This window comes from Melanerpes formicivorus, unplaced genomic scaffold, assembly GCF_026170545.1.
Source record: "Melanerpes formicivorus ecotype bairdi unplaced genomic scaffold, bMelFor1.0.p_v2 SCAF_78, whole genome shotgun sequence".
NCBI lineage: Eukaryota > Metazoa > Chordata > Aves > Piciformes > Picidae > Melanerpes > Melanerpes formicivorus.
Window position 1 is genome coordinate 688,884 of NW_027142430.1, and position 15,760 is coordinate 704,643.

Below are 15,760 nucleotides of genomic sequence, written 5' to 3' on the forward strand. Positions count from 1 at the left end.
GACACCTGCAGAGCAGGAGAAATGGGCTTTCCACTTCCCTGATCCTCACTGCTGGATCAAGTCTGGCCTCAGAGTCTTGTCCCTGGAGCTGCTGCCATCTTCCTGCTCTTCACTTCCCTCTTTCCCTGCTTTCAGGGTTAGGAATGAAGTTTTGTCTGCAGGGGGGCTCTGGAGAGCTGGTGGCATTTGGACCCCCCAGGGAAGTGCAGTTCCAAGTGTTTAAAAGCCAGGAGAGGATTTGGCCAGGCTGAGGAATTGCCCTTTTTGCCCTTTTCTCTCCACACTCTGTCCCAGCCCCGAGCCAAGAGGCATTTGTTAACGCTGGGACTCCTCTTGGGAATCCCCCCCTCAGGCTCAGCCAGGAGCTGGGCCAAGGCAGTCTCCTGGCTGCTGTGGAAGAGAGGAGCTGAGCTCTTTCAAACCTCCTGTCCCAGCCTTTCTGGGAAGGCTGCAGGGAAGGCAAGCCAGCAGAGGAGGAGAGGAATCCAGGTGCCTGCTGTGCTGCTCTTTGTGCAGGCACCTTTGGGGTCCTGGTGTGCAGAAGGCCTCTGGAGGTGGCCTGTGCACAGCTCTGGGATGGAGGCAGCAAGTGTGGGCTGGGCACTGAGGGAAGCTGGGAATGAAGGCAGGCAGCATGCAAAGTGCCCCTGGAGGTGAGGCTTTCTCTGAGGCTGCTTGTTGGAGCTGCCCTGCAGCCTTTGCCCCTTCTGTGGCCAGGTCCAAGGCTGTGCTGCAGGCTGGCAACCGCGAGCAGCTCTCCATCCGCAACGTCAGCCCCTGGGAGGCAGAGGTGCACTTCTCCTGGGAGCGGGGTGGCAGCAGGGGCACCTTCCTCTTGGAGCCTGCCAGCATGAAGCTGCAGCCTTATGAGAAGCAGGTAGGGGCCAGGCAGGTGGCAGCAGCAGCAGCAGCAGCAGCAGAGGCCAGGAGCCGTTCCTCCTGCTCACTGGAGGCTCTTCTGTGTTTCTCTTTGCGGGGCTGGGGCCAGGAGCTGAGCGTCTGGGCCTACCCCACTGCAGTTGGCCTGGTGGAGGACAGCCTCATCTGCCGCATCAAGGACAACCCAGAGCCAGTGGTCTTCCAGCTGTGCTGCCAGGGGGTGCAGGTGAAGCTGGAGGTCAGCCCCAGGCAGCTGCATTTCGCCAGGGTGCTGCTGCACAGGTCAGTCAGGCCAGGGGCACTGTGCCGGGGGTGGCTCTGCTGCAACTTGCCTTCCCCTCCCCTTGCCGTGTGGCTGCTGAGATGGGAGCCTGGCCAGCAGCCCTCTGGCTGCCAGCACTTGCCAGCCTCTTGCTCAGCCTTCCTTGCTGCCTTGGAGGTGCCAGGGCAGCCCCCAGCGCTGCTGCCCCGCTGCATTTGCATCTCCCCTGCTGGTGCAGAGGGAGCGGAGGAGCTGCTCTGGCTCTGCCTCCCGTGGCATCCCCTTCTGCCGGCCGGCTCTGCCCCAGGGCCTGGCCTCTGGGGCTTGTGGCAAAGAGCCGAGCCCGAAGGCTGGTTTCAGCGCCGCGGGGAGGGCTGCTGCCGGCGGCAGGGCTGCCGCTGTGCCCCCCAGCAGCTGGCACGGAGCCTTGGTGTCTCTGCAGGGAGCAGAGCAGGATGCTGCTGCTGCGGAACAACTGCCCCCTGCCGGTGGCCTGGAGGCTCAGCGGGCTGGAGAGCCTGGGCCAGAGCTTCTGGGTGTCGCAGAGCCAGGGCACGGTCGGGCCCCGCTCGGAGCTGGCCGTGCAGCTGTGCTTCAGGGCCAGCAAGCCTCTGAGCGTGGAGAAGAAGATCCGCTTGGAGGTGAGGGCGCAGGGCCCTGCCTGGCAGCGCTGGGCAGAGTGCTCTGGGCCCTGCAGCCTGTGCCTGAAGGCCCAAGGAGGAGCCCTCAGCAGATGCCTTTGTCCCCACCTTGCCTGGGCCCTTAGCAGCAAGAGCCCCTGGCTGGAGGATGCTGCTTGGCAATCTCTCAGTGCTGAGCAAGGGCTGAAGGGTGGGGGGCAAGAGGCTGGGGCCAGGCTTTGGCAGCAGTGCCCAGCAACAGGCCGAGGGGCAATGGGCAGAAAGCAGAAGCCAGGAGGTTGCAGCATCTGTCTTGTGAGGCTGCTGGAGCCCTGCAGCTGGCTGCCCAGAGAGCTTGTGGAGTCTCCTGCTCAGGCTCTTAAGGCAGAGCAAAGAAATCTCTGCCTGGGTTTTGCTGCCTGTGGTTGAGAGGCTGCCTTGCAGGGAGGCTGCTGTGTGCTGAGAGAGAGAGTTGGGTGTCATTGCCACCTGCTCTGGGACACCTTGTGGGTGCCTCCCAGGGGCTTTACACACAGCTGCTGGAGACAAGAGCTCCTCAGGTGGTGCCTGCCAGAAACACTGAGGAGAAGGACTCCAGCAGGGTTTGTGTCTTGGTGCCTCAGGTTTCAGATGCAGAAAATGTCCAGGGTGTGGTGCAGGTGGAGAACATCCAGGTCCTGGCCGAGGCCTACGAAGTTGCTCTGAACATCACCCTGCCTGAAGGTCAGTGGCTGGCCCCAGAGCAGAGGAGTTCAGATGGATTGCATGGCCTTGGCAAGGGGGGAGGGGAGGGGATGGGAGTGGGGATGGGAGGGGAGGGGACAGCAGTGCAAGCCTGGCACGGATCCATGACACAGGCCTCTTGCCAGCTGTGTGGAGTAAAGCCCTGTCAGGCCACACAGAGCTTTGCCTCTCTCATCCCTGGCCCTTGAAGTGTGCCCCTTCCTGTTGGTTTGATGTGGGGGCTTTGGAACAGCAGGGGTGTGCAGAAGCAGCTGGCAGCTGCTGAGGGCTCAGCACAGCACATCAAGTGGTTGGATCTGTGCTTGGAAGCAGGGAGGTGGAGGCTGAGCTCCTTGGCTGCCAAGCCCTGCAGCTCCTCTCTCAAGCAGAAGAGAAAGGGCAGCAAAGGAGCCAGGGCAAAGTTGCAAGGCTGGCAAGTTGCTGAGCAGGGCTTGGTCCCAGCTGAGATCTCCAAATGTTTGTCTCCTCCCCATCCCCTCCCTCGCTCTGGGGGTGTCCTGCAGGTGCAGAGGGCTGCCTGGACTTTGGAGTCCTGAACGTCCTGGGGAGTGCCAAGCAAGTGCTGACCCTGAGGAACCAAGGGCAGTGCAAGCTTGCATACAGGTTGGTCCAGCTGCCTGCTCTGGGAGTGCCTGGGGCCACCACCTGCCCAGGCCTGCAGTCTGCTCCTCTGCATGGCTGGAGGCTGTTGCCATGCTGGGGGTGAGCACTGGCACTGTCCTGAGCTCCAGGCTCCAGCCACAGCCCAGTTGCTCACAGCTCAGCAGGCAGCAGAAGGAGAGACCCAGCCCCTGGGCTCTGTGGTGCAGGAAGAAGAGTGTGGCCAGCAGGTCAGGGGACATTCTCCTCTGCCTTTCCTCTGCCCTAGGGAGAGCACATCTGGAGTCCTGGCTCCAGCTCTGGGCTCCCCAGTTCAGGAGAGACTGGGAACTGCTGGGGAGAGTCCAGCAGAGACTAGAGAGATGCTGAGGGGCCTGGAGCAGCTCTGTGAGGAGCAAAGGCTGAGAGCCCTGGGGCTGAGAGCCTGGAGAAGAGCAGCCCCAGAGGGGAGCTGAGCAATGCTCAGCAAGAGACAAAGGAGCTGTGGGGGGCAAGAGGCTGGGGCCAGGCTCTGCTCAGTGGTGCCCTGGGACAGGCCAAGGGGCAGTGGGCACAAAGTGGAGCCCAGGAGGTTCCATGTGAAGAGAAGGAGAAAGTTGTTTGGTGTGAGGGTGCTGGAGGCCTGGAGCAGGCTGCCCAGAGAGGTTGTGGAGTCTCCTGGTGTGGAGAGCTTCCAACCCCCCCTGGGCACTGTGCTGCTGGGCAAGCTGCTGTGGGTGCCCTGCTGGAGCAGGGGCTTGGACTGATGATGCCCAGAGGTCCCTTCCAAGCCCTCCATGCTGGGTTCCAGGGTTCTGTGCCCCTGCAGTCGAGGCCAGTCCCTGCTGAGCTCTGTTGCCCTCCTTCCAGGGCCAAGTCCTTTCTCTTCAGGAGACTCTTTAGAGCAGGATGAAAAGCCTGGGGGTGGAGGGCAGCTGGCAGCACTCAGCACTGCCTGGCTCTGCCAGGAGCTGGGGCTGGCCTCTTGCCTTTTGTTGCTTGTCACTGGTGCCATGCCCAGTGCTGGCTGTGCTGCTGGCCCCTGGGCTGCTCACTGCAGAGACCTTCTCCTCCCTTCCTCCTTCCTTCCCTGCCCAGGTTCAGGCTGCGTCCCGCAGGCCCCAGCACCCAGGACCTGGCCTCCCACTTCACTGTGCAGCCCCAGCAGGGCCTGCTGCCTCTCTCTGAGCGCCCTGTCGCTGTCCAGCTGCTCTTCCACCCTCAGAGGGAGCTCAGCATTGAGGACAAAGCCGTGCTGCTGTGCCAGGTGAGCTGCCTGGGGCGGGCAGGGTGAGCACAGCCGGGCTGAGGGGGGCAGGAGGACATGGCTCTGCTGGAAGGAGAGCTTCAGCTGGGGACTCTTCTCTCCTCTGTGCACAGCAAAGGCTTTCAGAAAGCAGCTGTGCTCCTTCCTCCCTGCCAGGGCCTGGAGGGGCCAGGAAGAAAGCTGGGGCCAGACTTTTGCCCAGGGCTGATGCTTTGGAAGTAGAAGAGGGAGATTGAGGCTGGAGAGGAGGAGGAGGAGGAGGAAATGTTTGACACTGAGGGGGGAGAGAGCCTGGCCCAGGCTGGGCAGAGAGGGGGGAGCTGCCCCATCCCTGGGAGCGTTGCAGGGCAGGCTGTCTGGGGCTCTGGAGCACCTGCTGTGGTGCTGCTCAGCTGAGCAGCTGCTGAGGGCCTGCAGGGAGGTTGAGCAATGACTCTTCCAAGGCCTTCCAGGCTGGGCAGAGAGGCTGGAAATGCAGCTCTGGAGGAGGCCTCCAAAGCAGGGCAGGAGTTGCTGGGCGGCTGGGCTGTGCTGCCAGGACAGAGGCCGCTCTCTGCTTGCAGGTGCTGGAGCCCAGCCTGCGTGCAGGAGGGGAGCCCATGGCCAGCATCCCAGTGAGGCTCTCAGCCAGAGCTGTGCTCAGCCAGTACAGCATCAGCCCTGCGGCGCTGCTCGACTGCGGGGCCATGGCCAGCGGCACCAGGAGAGCCTGCAGCTTCCTGCTGCACAACACAGGCCTCCTGCCCTTCCAGTTCCTCATCTGCAGAGCAGAGCAGGGGGCAGCTGAGCCCACAGAGCAAGGGTGAGAGAAGGCCTGCAGCAGCCTTCCTGCTGGAGGGGGCCCCACAGCAGGGCTGGGCTGTGGCAGGCAGGACACACAACCAGGCTGCGCTGTGCCTCCTGGCCTCGGCTTTGGCTTCCTGGCTCCCAGGCCATTGAGGTGCTGGAGTGTGGCCAGAGCAGGGCAAGAGGGCTGCTGAGGGGCCTGGAGCACGTGGGCTGTGAGGAGCAGCTGAGGGAGCTGGGGGAGGGCTTCAGCCTGGAGAAGAGGAGGCTCAGGGGAGCCCTTCTGGCTCTCTCCAACTGCCTGCAGGGAGCTTGGAGCCAGGTGGGGCTTGGTCATTTCTCCCAAGCGACAGGAGAAGAGGAAAAGGCCTCAGGTTGTGCCAGGGGAGGGTTAGGGTGGCCATGAGGAAGAACTTCTTCCCCTGGAAGGTTGTCAAGGCCTGGCCCAGGCTGCCCAGGCCAGTGGTGGAGTCCCTGTCCCTGTCCCTGGAGGGCTTTCAAAGCTGCTGCTGAGGGCCATGGAACAGTGGTGCCCTGGTAGTGCTGGGCTCAGGGCTGGACTGGATGGTCTGCAAGGTCCCTTCCAGCCAAGCAAGTCCATCTCCTGTGAGCCCTGGCTTATTGCCTGCCTGTGCAGCTGGCTTGTGAGCAGGGTGTAGAAAGAGGCCCCAGGATCCTCCTGGGGATCCTCCTGGCCCTGGGGCTGGAGCCCATCTGTCCATCAGCTGCAGGCACAGGTGGTGCAGGGGGCATGAAGAGCAGGAGGACTTTCCTGCAGGGGGAGGAAGCTTTGGCTTTGCAGGGGGGCAGGAGGAGCTGAGCCTGAGGGATGTTCTCTGCTCTCCCCTCTGGTGCACCCCAAAGGAAGTCCTCCCAGGCCCAGCGGAGGCAGAGCTTGGAGGGAACCTCTGCTGCAGCCAGGCTGAGCTGCAGGCAGGTGAGTGGCTGCTGCTGCCCAGCACAGGCTCCTCCACACTGTGCCCAGGCTGGGGGCTTGTCCCCATGGCGTGGGACACGCTCTGCATGCTGGGCCTGCACCTCTGCTTGGCTTCTTTCTCCCCTCCTGGGCTGTGCTCTGGGCCACGGAGTCCTCCCTGCCTGCCCTGGGCCCAGCTGCAGGCCGAGGCCTGGAGTCCTCCTTGCTGGGAGGCTGAGGGGGAGGCTGTTGGCCATCAGCCTCTGCTGGCTCTCTCTCTGCAGGCTGGCCTCACCCTGGGCATGTTCACTGTGTCCCCTGCCTTTGGCTGCATCCTTGCTGGGGAGCAGCAGCTGGTGAGAGTGGATTGCGCCGCGGGGCCGCCAGGGCCGTGCCAGGAGCAGCTGCTCATCGACATCAGCCACAGGGACCCCAGGGACAACCCTCTTGGCATCCCCTACACCCTGCTGGCCGAGTCCTGCCTTCCAGGTAGGTGCTGCCCACAGCTCCCTGGGGCCAGGCTGCTGCTGCTCAGCACCCAGCCTCAGTCCTGGCAGAGAGCAGCCAGCCTGAGCCCGAGCTCCCCTCTCAGCCTCCTCGCAGGTTCTTGTCAGCTCCAGCAGTGGGAGAGGCTGGGAGGGCTGCATGGAAGGAGCAGAAGAAAGCCTTTGGTGCTCAGGGTGCCTGAGCTCCCTCCTGACAGGCAGCTCCCCTAGCCAGGGCTGGCTTTGGCAGCTGCCTGGGCAGAAAGGGCTTCTCCAAGGGCGGGAGAGGCCCCCAGGGGGCCCCAGGGGCAGCTCAGCAGGAAGCTTCTCCTTGCTCAGCCCTCCCTCTGCTCTGCTCCGCTCGCAGCCTTCGTGGTCGATGACATCGAGGCCATCTTTGAGGGGCACCAGATCTGCAGCAGCAGCAACCTCTGCCCAGGCCTGCAGAGAGGGCAGGAGCAGCAGGGAGTGTTCCTCACCGACCAGAGGAAGTTCCTCTTCCCTGACGTGCTGGTGGGGCAGCGGGCCACGGCGCGCTTCAGCATCTGCAACAGGAACAGAGTCCCCTGTGATGTGCTGCTCTCCATCAAAGCCAGCCCCAGGAAGGTAGGGACAGGAGGCCTTGGGCACTCTGCAGCCTGCCTGACAGCTGCCCTCTTCCCCAGCCTCATGGCTTCCTCTTGCCCAGGCTAGGCCAGCTCAGCTGACAGCTGGGCTGCATTCAGCGTGTCCCAGGCAAGGCTTTAGCTCAAGGCCCCTGGGTGCTTGGGGGGAGAGCTGGGGCCTTGTGAGCCTCTCCTGGAAGCACAGAGGGAGGAGGAGCTTGCCCTCAACTTTGAGCCAGGGCTCCCAGCAGAGCCTTTTGGGGGGGGCTCAGCCTCTTCTCCCAGGGAGCAAGTGCTGGGACAAGAGGCCATGGCCTCAGGTTGTGCCAGGGGAGGGTTAGGTTGGACACGAGGAGCAATTTCCTCCCCTGGAGGCTTCTCAAGGCCTGGCCCAGGCTGCCCAAGGCATCTGCAGGGGGGTTTCAAAGCTGTGGAGCTGTGGTGCTGAGGGCCATGGTTTGGTGGGGAGCTGGCAGTGCTGGCTTCTGGCTTGGCTTGAGGATCCTAAAGGCCTCTTCCAAGCCAAGCCATTCTCTGATTGCCTGAGGCTCCCTGCTCTTTGCCCCTTCTCTTTAGAGGCCAGGGGCAGGGTCTTTGCAGGGCTCTCTATGCAGTCCCCACCTCCCATCTGTGCTGGGGCTCTGCCCAGTGCTCAAAGCAAGCTTTGCACTCCTGGGCTTGCTGGCAGCCCCCTGGCTCAGCACTGCTTGGGGTTACCCCCCTGAGATGGAAGGAGCCTGTCCAAGGAAACAGGCAGGGGGCCAGGCTGCCTGGGGCTGCTCCTCCTCATCCATGCATGGCTGAGGCAGCAGCACCTGGGGAGAAGCTTCCTCCTAAGCCTCCTCTCTTGGCTCCCCAAGCTGAAGAGCCGCCCTGGCCAGGTGTTCCAGGTGGATCCTGCCCAGCTGTGTGTGCCCAGCTGCTCCCAGGCCTTTGCCACTGTCACCTTCAGCCCACAGAAGGTGCAGAGGTACCAGTGCACCTTTGAGGCCTGCCTTGATGCTCAGAGAAGGTAAGTCACCTCAGGAGAGCTTGGGAGGGAGCTTCCTGATGGCTTCTGGCTCTTGGAGTGGCCTTGGGCAGAGTGCTTAGCACCCCAGCAGGGAGGGGTTTGGAAGGGACCTCTGGGGCTCAGCCAGCCCAACCCCCCTGCCTGAGCAGGGCCCCCACAGCAGCTTGCCCAGGATCCCAGGGTGCAGGGGGGGTTGGAATCTCTGCAGAGGAGACTCCCCAAGCTCTCTGGCCAGCCTGCTGCAGGGCTCCAGCAGCCTCCCCCTCAAGATCCCCTCTGGGGCTGCTCTTCTCCAGGCTCAGCAGCCCCAGGGCTCTCAGCCTCTGCTGCCCACAGGGATGCTGCAGGGAAATCAGCAGCTGTGGCTCTGAGCTCCAGCAGAGCAGGGAAGGCAATGTCCTGCTGCAGCCTGCAGCAGGGACTGTGAGGGCAGTGGGACATTGACCCAGGCTGCCCAGAGAGGTGGGAGCTGCCCCCTGCTCAGCACCACTGCAGCTCAGGTTGGTTGTGGCTCTCAGCAAGCTGCTGGAGCTGCAGCTGTCCCTGCTGCCTGCAGGGGCTTGGGCTGGATGAGCTTCCAAGGTCCCTTCCAAGGCAAAGCATTGCAGGCTTCTGTGAGCCCGAGGAGCCAGCAGGGGGTGGGGGACTCGGGCAGCAGTGGAGCTGTGCAGCTCCAGCTGAGCTGGAGCTTGCCAAGGACAAAGGATTGGCTGCAGTGGCTCTGTGCCCCGAGGCAGCTGCCCTTGCTGCCTCCTTGCTGCTGTGCTGAGGAGGTGATCTGCTGGATCTCCTGGGGGGCAGGAAGAGCTCTGGTGCTGAAGGAGCCATTGGCTCCCCTCTGACAGAGCTCAGCTCCTCTGCCCTGGGCCCCCTGTGTGGCCTGGGCCTGCCCTGCCCTGGCCCAGCCCTTGAGTGGCTGAGCTGGGGCCAGGTCCAGCAGCTTGCTGCCCTGAGGAGCAGCTCCTTGGAGATCAGCTCCCTGCTGGGGTCACTGAGTTGTGCCTCTGGCTTGGCCACTTCCTGCCGCTCCGCTCCTGCTGCGGGAGGAGAGGAGCCAGGGGGAGCTGTGTCCTGGGGGCCAGGAGCCCCAGGCAGGGCAAGGGCAGCAGCTGGCCCTGGCCTCCCTGCTTGCCAAGTGAGCAATGGCTCTGCTGCCCCTCTCCTGCAGCCCTGCAGCAGGCAGAGCACAGAGCCTGAGCTTCGAGATCAGCGGCGAGGGGAAGGTGCCGGAGGTGAGGGTCCTGCGCCCGGCGCGGAGGGACAGGAGAGGGAACCCCCTGCTGCTCTTCAGGAAGCTGCCCCTGGGGGCCTGGGAGAAGCTGCCCCTGGTCCTGCAGAACTCTGGCCCTGTCCCTGCCCAGGTGAGCAGCTGCTGAGGGAACTCTGCTCGGGGAACAAGGCTGCTGCTGGGGAGGAGAGGGCCCAGCGCAGCCGGGGGGGTGGGCAGGTGCCCCACGGCTCTGCAGGTGCCCTTGGAGCCCAAAGGAAAGCCTTGGCTTGTGCTCAGAGCCCCTCTGTGGCAGGAGGACGACCTCCTGAGCCTCTGCTGTGGCAAAGCAGTGGGCAGAGGCCTGTTGCCAGCAGCTGCCTCCAGGAAGGTGCCCTCAGCCCTTCCCTTGTGTCTTCCTCTCCTTGGCCTCGGCTGCTGCTGGCCTTGCCGCTCCTGAGCCAGCCCTGGGGCTTGTGCTGCTTCCTTGCTCCCTGCCTCAGGGAACAGCCTGGGAAGGGGCCTCAGAAAGTCTGCTGGAAGCCCCTGGCTGCCTTCTGCTTGCCAGGAAGGGAGTTCCTCTGAGAGAGGCTTTGGAGGGGCAGGGCTTCCCCAGGCTCCCTTCTCCCCTTTTGGCTGGGCTGGAGGTCATCCTCCTGTCCTGCTGGCACTGGCTTGGCTCTGCTCCTGCTTTACCAGGCTCTGCTGAGCCTCACTTGTGGCTTAGTCCCCTTGTGCTCCTCACTTTGGGCCCTCCTGTCCTGCCTGCTGCTGTTTCCATCAGCTCCCAGGGCCTGTGGAGCCTTGGCTTTGGTCTGGTTTCACTCCAGCCTTGTGCTCAGAGCTGTGTTGGAAGGGGGGCAGCACCCTGGGCTCCCTGTGGTGGGACAGCAGCAGCGTGGGCTCAGGCCCTGGGCCATGCTGTGCCCACCCCAGTGTGCTCCTGCTCTTTTCCCAGGTGCTGCTGGACCTGCTGGATGAGGAGGGAGCTTTCTTCTTGAAAGCCAGGCCCAGCACCAAGTGCCTCTACCAGGCTGTGGGCATGGAGGACTCTGCTGGAGAAGGTGAAGTCCTGGAGCATGAGATGTGCTCACCCCCCCAGGGAGAATTCCTCTCCTGCTGCTGGCCCTGGGCTGTGTCCTGGGGCTCTCTGGGCTCTTGCAGAGGGACTCTCTGCAGGGTTGCAGGTTTCCTTCTGGCAAGCTCTGGGAAGTGTTTCTCTTCCTCTGGACATGGGGGCTTGAGTCCTGGGGGGCTGTTAGCACCTCAGTGGAGCATCTGAGCTCTCTGCTGCTGCGGGTGGGGAGTCCCCAGCCTGGCAGGAGGCAGCCCCTGAGCCCACAGCCAGCCAGCCAAAGCCCAAGGCACTCTTTGAGTCAGCTCTGCTGAAGGCAGGAGCTGGCTGGCTGCAGCTTGAGCCAGAGCTGAGTGCTGAGCTGAGCTGAGGGCAAGCAGCAGGGAGCTTGCTGCTGGGGTCCCAGCCTTGTGAGCCTGGGAGGAAGGTCTGGGAGCATTGGTGAGGCAGGCTGTGCCTAGAGGCAGCTGGGCTTGAAGCTGGGCTTCCTCTTGTGCAGCATGGCAATGTTTGCAGTGCCTCACCTGTCCCTGCTGTCCATCTCTGTGCAGAGAGGAAGCTCCACACTGCTTCCCTGCTCCTGCAGTGTGGGCAGGCAGCAGAACTGGAGGTGCTCTTCAGAGCCAGCCTGCCCCAACGCCTGGAAGGGAAGCTGCAGCTGGCAGTGCTGGACAACCCTGCTGGGGCCAGCACCATCAGGCTGCTGGGGGCAGGCTGCCAGGAGGACTTCAGCCTGGACAACATCCAGGGGCTGGTGGCAGACAGGGAGGAGGAGAACCTCCCTGAGAGCAGCCTGGAGGAGGACAGCCTGGAGGGTAAGAGGAGAGGCTGCCAGGCCGGAGCAGGGCACAGGAATCTCCAGGGCTGGGCTCAGGCTGTGCCGGCGCAGGGCTGGCCCAGATTTAGCAGCCAGCTGCTGTCCCCTGCTGGAGCCTGCAGAGCAGCCTTGCTTGGCAGCCCCAGGGAAGCTGGCCTGCCCAGGCAGGAGCTTGCAGGCCAGCAGGGAGGGCTCCCAGAGAGCAGCTTTGGGCTGAGGACCTCTGCAAGGAGGCCTGCCAGCCCCCGGGGTGCTGTGCAGAGCACAGCTGATCCTCTGTGTCCTCTGGGGGTGGACTGCTGCTGGCTAAGGAATTGCTCACAGCCAGAGGGCAGTGATCAGCAATGTCCAGATGGAGACTGGGGACGAGGGGTGTCCCTCAGGGCTCCATGCTGGGCCCAGAGCAGCCCTGCAGAGAAGGCCTTGGGGATGCAGAGGGTGAAAGTCTGCCCAGGAGCTGCCCCCTGAGCTCACAGCCCAGGCCCAGCCACGTCCTGGGCTGCAGGTGCCAGAGGAAGGAAGGCTTGGAGAAGGCAGAGCCCTGAGTGGCTGTGGTGTAAGGGGGCAGCTGGGTCTGCCTGCACACTGAGACCTTTCTCTCTCCTTGCCAACAGCTGCCACAGGGCACCACATCCAGTTTGGGGCCTGTGCCCTGGGCACCCCCTGCTCCGTGACCTTCAGCCTCACCAACCGCAGCAGGGAGCAGGCCCTGCGCTTCCAGTGGCTGCCTGAGGCCCCCTTCCACTTCTGCCCCCAGGTGAGCCTGGCTGTCTCTGCCCCCCTGCTGCCCACCCCCTGCCCGGCTTTCTCTGCCCCCCTGCTGCCCACCCCCTGCCTGGCTGTCTCTGCCCCCTTGCTGCTCACCCCCTGCCTGGCTGTCTCTGCCCCCCTGCTGCCCACCCCCTGCCTGGCTGTCTCTGTCCCCCTGCTGCTCACCCCCTGCCTGGCTGTCTCTGCCCCCCTGCTGCCCACCCCCTGCCCGGCTGTCTCTGTCCCCCTGCTGCCCACCCCCTGCCTGGCTGTCTCTGCCCCCCTGCTGCTCACCCCCTGCCTGGCTGTCTCTGCCCCCCTGCTGCTCAGTCCCTGCCTGGCTGTCTCTGCCCCCCTGCTGCCCACCCCCTGCCTGGCTGTCTCTGCCCCCCTGCTGCCCACCCCCTGCCTGGCTGTCTCTGCCCCCCTGCTGTCCACCCCCTGCCTGGCTGTCTCTGCCCCCCTGCTGCTCACCCCCTGCCTGGCAGCTTCCCAGGAGCTACTGGGGAGCCACCAGGGAGCAGTGAGAGCTCCTTTCAGTGCCACCCAGGAGATGCCCTCCCTGGTTTGCTGGGGCCAGAAGAGGCTCCATGCTGTGGGAGGTGGCATCCTGTGGTGCTGTTCCTCTCCAGCAAAGCCCAGATGAATACTCAGTCAGATGCAGTTTCACACAGTCCCAGCATGCTGGGGTTGGAAGGGACCTCTGGGCATCATCAGTCCAAGCCCCTGCTCCAGCAGGGCACCCACAGCCTGCCTGGCCTTGGCAGTGATCCCAGGTTGGTCTTGGCTCTCTGCTTCTCCCTAGGTGGGGCACCTGCATGCTGGCTGTGCCAAAGATGTTACAGTCACCTTGCAGTCAGCAGTGGAGGTCACCTTCCAGAGGCACCCTGTGAGGTGTCTCCTGTCCAGGATCTGCTTCCAGCTGCCCCCAGAGGAGGTCCCTGACTGGGACGACCGCCTGGGCACCCTCAAGTGGGTGGATACCACCAGGGCCCCAGGTGCCAGCTGGCCTCTCAAGAAGAAGGTGAGAAGCACAGCAGCCAAAGCTCCCTGAGCTGCCCCAAGAGGAGCTGCTGCTGGCAGCAGATCTCCCTCTCTGCTGGCCAAGAGCTGCTCTTCCTCCTGGCACTGACTCCATCCCTGAGGGGAAGCAGCAGAGTGTGTGAGAGGGGAGGAGGCTGCTGGGGGCTCTGAGGGCTCAGCCAAGGTGGGGAAGTCTCTGACAAGAGAGGCTTTGGCCACAGGCAAAGCCTAAGCCAAGAGCTGAAGTGTTGCAGCCTGTGTTGGGTGGGAGCTCACAGTTTTGAACACATTTGCCCAGCCTGCTGCAGCTTGGAAGGGCCCTCTGGAGCTCAGCCAGTCCAAGCCCCTGCTCAAGCAGGGCACCCCCAGCAGCTTGCCCAGCAGCACAGGGGCCAGGGGGGGTGGGGAGCTGTGCAGAGAAGGAGATTGCACAACCCCTCTGGGCAGCCTGCTCCAGGCCTCCAGCACCCTCACACCAAAGCCTCTTCTCCTCCTGGGTGCCAGTTTGTGCCCATTGCCCCTTGGCTGTCCCTGGGCACCACTGAGCAGGGTCTGGCCCCAGCCCCTTGCCTCCCACCCCCTGCCCTCCACTTGAGCTGTTGGTCAGCACTGAGCAGATCTCCATTCCCTGGAGGGCAGATCTCTCTCTCTGCTTCAGTGCCTTTGCACTCCCAAGGAGTTCAAGCCCCTGCTGCATGCTTTGGGGTGCAGAGCAGCAGCAGCAGCACTCTGCTGTGTGTGCTGAGCAGCTCCCTGGCCCTTTGGGGCTGAGCTCTGAGCCTTGTCTGCACCAAGCAGGGCAGCAGAGCTGGCCAGGCCTCTGGAGAACAGGGCTGATGCTTGGCCTCCACAGGCATCCAGGTCTTTCCCAACCCAACCCTCCTCTGCTGTTGGCTGTGGGCTCTCTGCTGGGGGGATCTCAGCAGCAGCTCCTGCTCTGCCTTTCCTGCTTGTCCAACACACTGCTCTTGGCTGCTGCCTCTGCCCCAGCTGCTGAGCCATTGTCAGACCTGGGCCCCAAAGCTTCTTGCCCAGCAGAGGGACAGCACTCAGAGACTTCCCAAAGGAGTTGGTTCCCAGCCCCCAGTGCCCTTTCCCAGCCCCCAGCAGCGTGGCTGATGCCCCACAGGAGACTTCTCTCTGGGAAATCCTTGCTGCTAGGACAGGAAGGAAAAGGAGCTGCTGGAGCTGCTCCTTCTTGGGCTGCTCCAGCCCCAGAGCTGCAGGAGGGAAACTGACTCCTGCAGGAGAGGCTGCTGGGTTTCTAGGGGCCAGGAAAAGCAAGGTCAGGCCCTGGCAGCCAGGGGCAGTCCCCAGGGCTGTGTTTGCAGCGCTGGTGGCTTTGGCCAGCAGGTGACCCCCAGCCTCCAGCAGTAGGCTCTCCTGCTGCCCTCTCTGGGGGCTGAGGCCTGGGGATGGCCTTGGTGGCCCCTGGGTGTGGCTGCTGCTGGAGGCTCCCTGCTCAGCCTGGCTCTCTGGGCTCTGCTCAGTGACTCTTCCCTCTTCTCTTGGCAGGTGCTGGAGCCAGAGGCAGAGCCAGCTCACACTGTGCTGGAGGGCAGCAGGCGCGAGGTGCAGCTTCTCCTCAGCGCTGTTGTCACCGGCGCTGAGCTCCAGCTGCCCCCAGAGGAGCTGGGGAAGCCTTCCTCTGAACTCAATTCAAAAGATAAGGCTCCTCAGGGTTGAGAGGCAGGATGATAGAAGGAATTCATTCATTTTATTCATCATAATTTCCCTGCCCCAAAGGTTAATAAACTTCTTTCTCATTTGTTTGGGCTCGGGGATCCGGTGGGGAATCCCTTCCCCAACACCTTGGTAACACTAACGATGTGAACACTGTAGAGAGAGGAAGGATTCCCTCTAGAGTGACTGCCCTCCTGGTAGCAAACTCAAAGCTGAAGGGAGAGAGAGTGGTGGTGAATGGTGCCACAGCCAGCTGGCAGCCAGGCACCAGTGGTGCCCCCCAGGGATCAGTGCTGGGCCCCATCCTCTTTAACATCTTCATTGATGATCTGGAGGAGGGCATTGAGTCAGGCATCAGCACATTTGCAGCTGACACCAAGCTGGGAGCAGATGTTGGTCAGTGAGAGGGCAGAAGGGCTCTGCAGAGGGACCTTGCCAGGCTGGACAGATGGGCAGAGGCCAACAGGATGGCATTCAACAAGTCCAAGTGCCAGGGGCTGCACTTTGGCCACAGCAACCCCAGGCAGAGCTACAGGCTGGGGTCAGAGTGGCTGAGAGCTGCCAAACAGAGAGGGACCTGGGGGTGCTGGTTGACAGCTGCCTGAACATGAGCCAGCAGTGTGCCCAGGTGGCCAAGAAGGCCAAGAGCATCCTGGCCTGCATCAGGAAGAGTGTGGCCAGCAGGAGCAGGGAGGTCATTGTGCCCTGTGCTCAGCACTGCTGAGGCCACACCTTGAGTCCTGTGTCCAGTTCTGGGCTCCTCAGGTTAAGAAGGACATTGAGAGACTTGAAGGTGTCCAGAGAAGGACAACAAGGCTGGGGGGAGGCCTTGAGCACAGCCCTGTGAGGAGAGGCTGAGGGAGCTGGGGTTGCTTAGCCTGGAGAGGAGGAGGCTCAGGGGAGACCTTCTTGCTCTCTGCAACTCCCTGAAGGGAGGTTGGAGCCAGGTGGGGGTTGGTCTCTTCTGCCAGGCAGCCAGCACCAGAACAAGAGGACACAGTCTCAAGCTGTGCCAGGGGAGGTTTAGGCTGGAGGTGAGGAGAAAGTTCT

General features: G+C 63.3%; 1 protein-coding gene across 1 annotated transcript in view; it reads left to right on the forward strand.

Annotated features, from left to right (window-relative positions):
• LOC137454263 (hydrocephalus-inducing protein homolog) overlaps positions 1–14,767 on the forward strand; it is a 60,708-nt gene extending 45,941 nt beyond the window's left edge. Inside the window, exons 48-64 of the mRNA XM_068164275.1 lie at positions 718–877; positions 989–1,161; positions 1,584–1,782; positions 2,385–2,484; positions 3,009–3,108; positions 4,183–4,351; positions 4,915–5,153; positions 6,002–6,074; positions 6,338–6,542; positions 6,906–7,144; positions 8,004–8,155; positions 9,324–9,516; positions 10,321–10,426; positions 10,989–11,252; positions 11,869–12,011; positions 12,810–13,028; positions 14,543–14,767. Coding sequence (XP_068020376.1) covers positions 718–877; positions 989–1,161; positions 1,584–1,782; positions 2,385–2,484; positions 3,009–3,108; positions 4,183–4,351; positions 4,915–5,153; positions 6,002–6,074; positions 6,338–6,542; positions 6,906–7,144; positions 8,004–8,155; positions 9,324–9,516; positions 10,321–10,426; positions 10,989–11,252; positions 11,869–12,011; positions 12,810–13,028; positions 14,543–14,713 — 2,905 coding nt within the window. The 3' untranslated portion in view covers positions 14,714–14,767. The remainder of the gene's footprint in view (positions 1–717; positions 878–988; positions 1,162–1,583; positions 1,783–2,384; positions 2,485–3,008; positions 3,109–4,182; positions 4,352–4,914; positions 5,154–6,001; positions 6,075–6,337; positions 6,543–6,905; positions 7,145–8,003; positions 8,156–9,323; positions 9,517–10,320; positions 10,427–10,988; positions 11,253–11,868; positions 12,012–12,809; positions 13,029–14,542) is intronic.
• Positions 14,768–15,760: the final 993 nt, after the last annotated feature.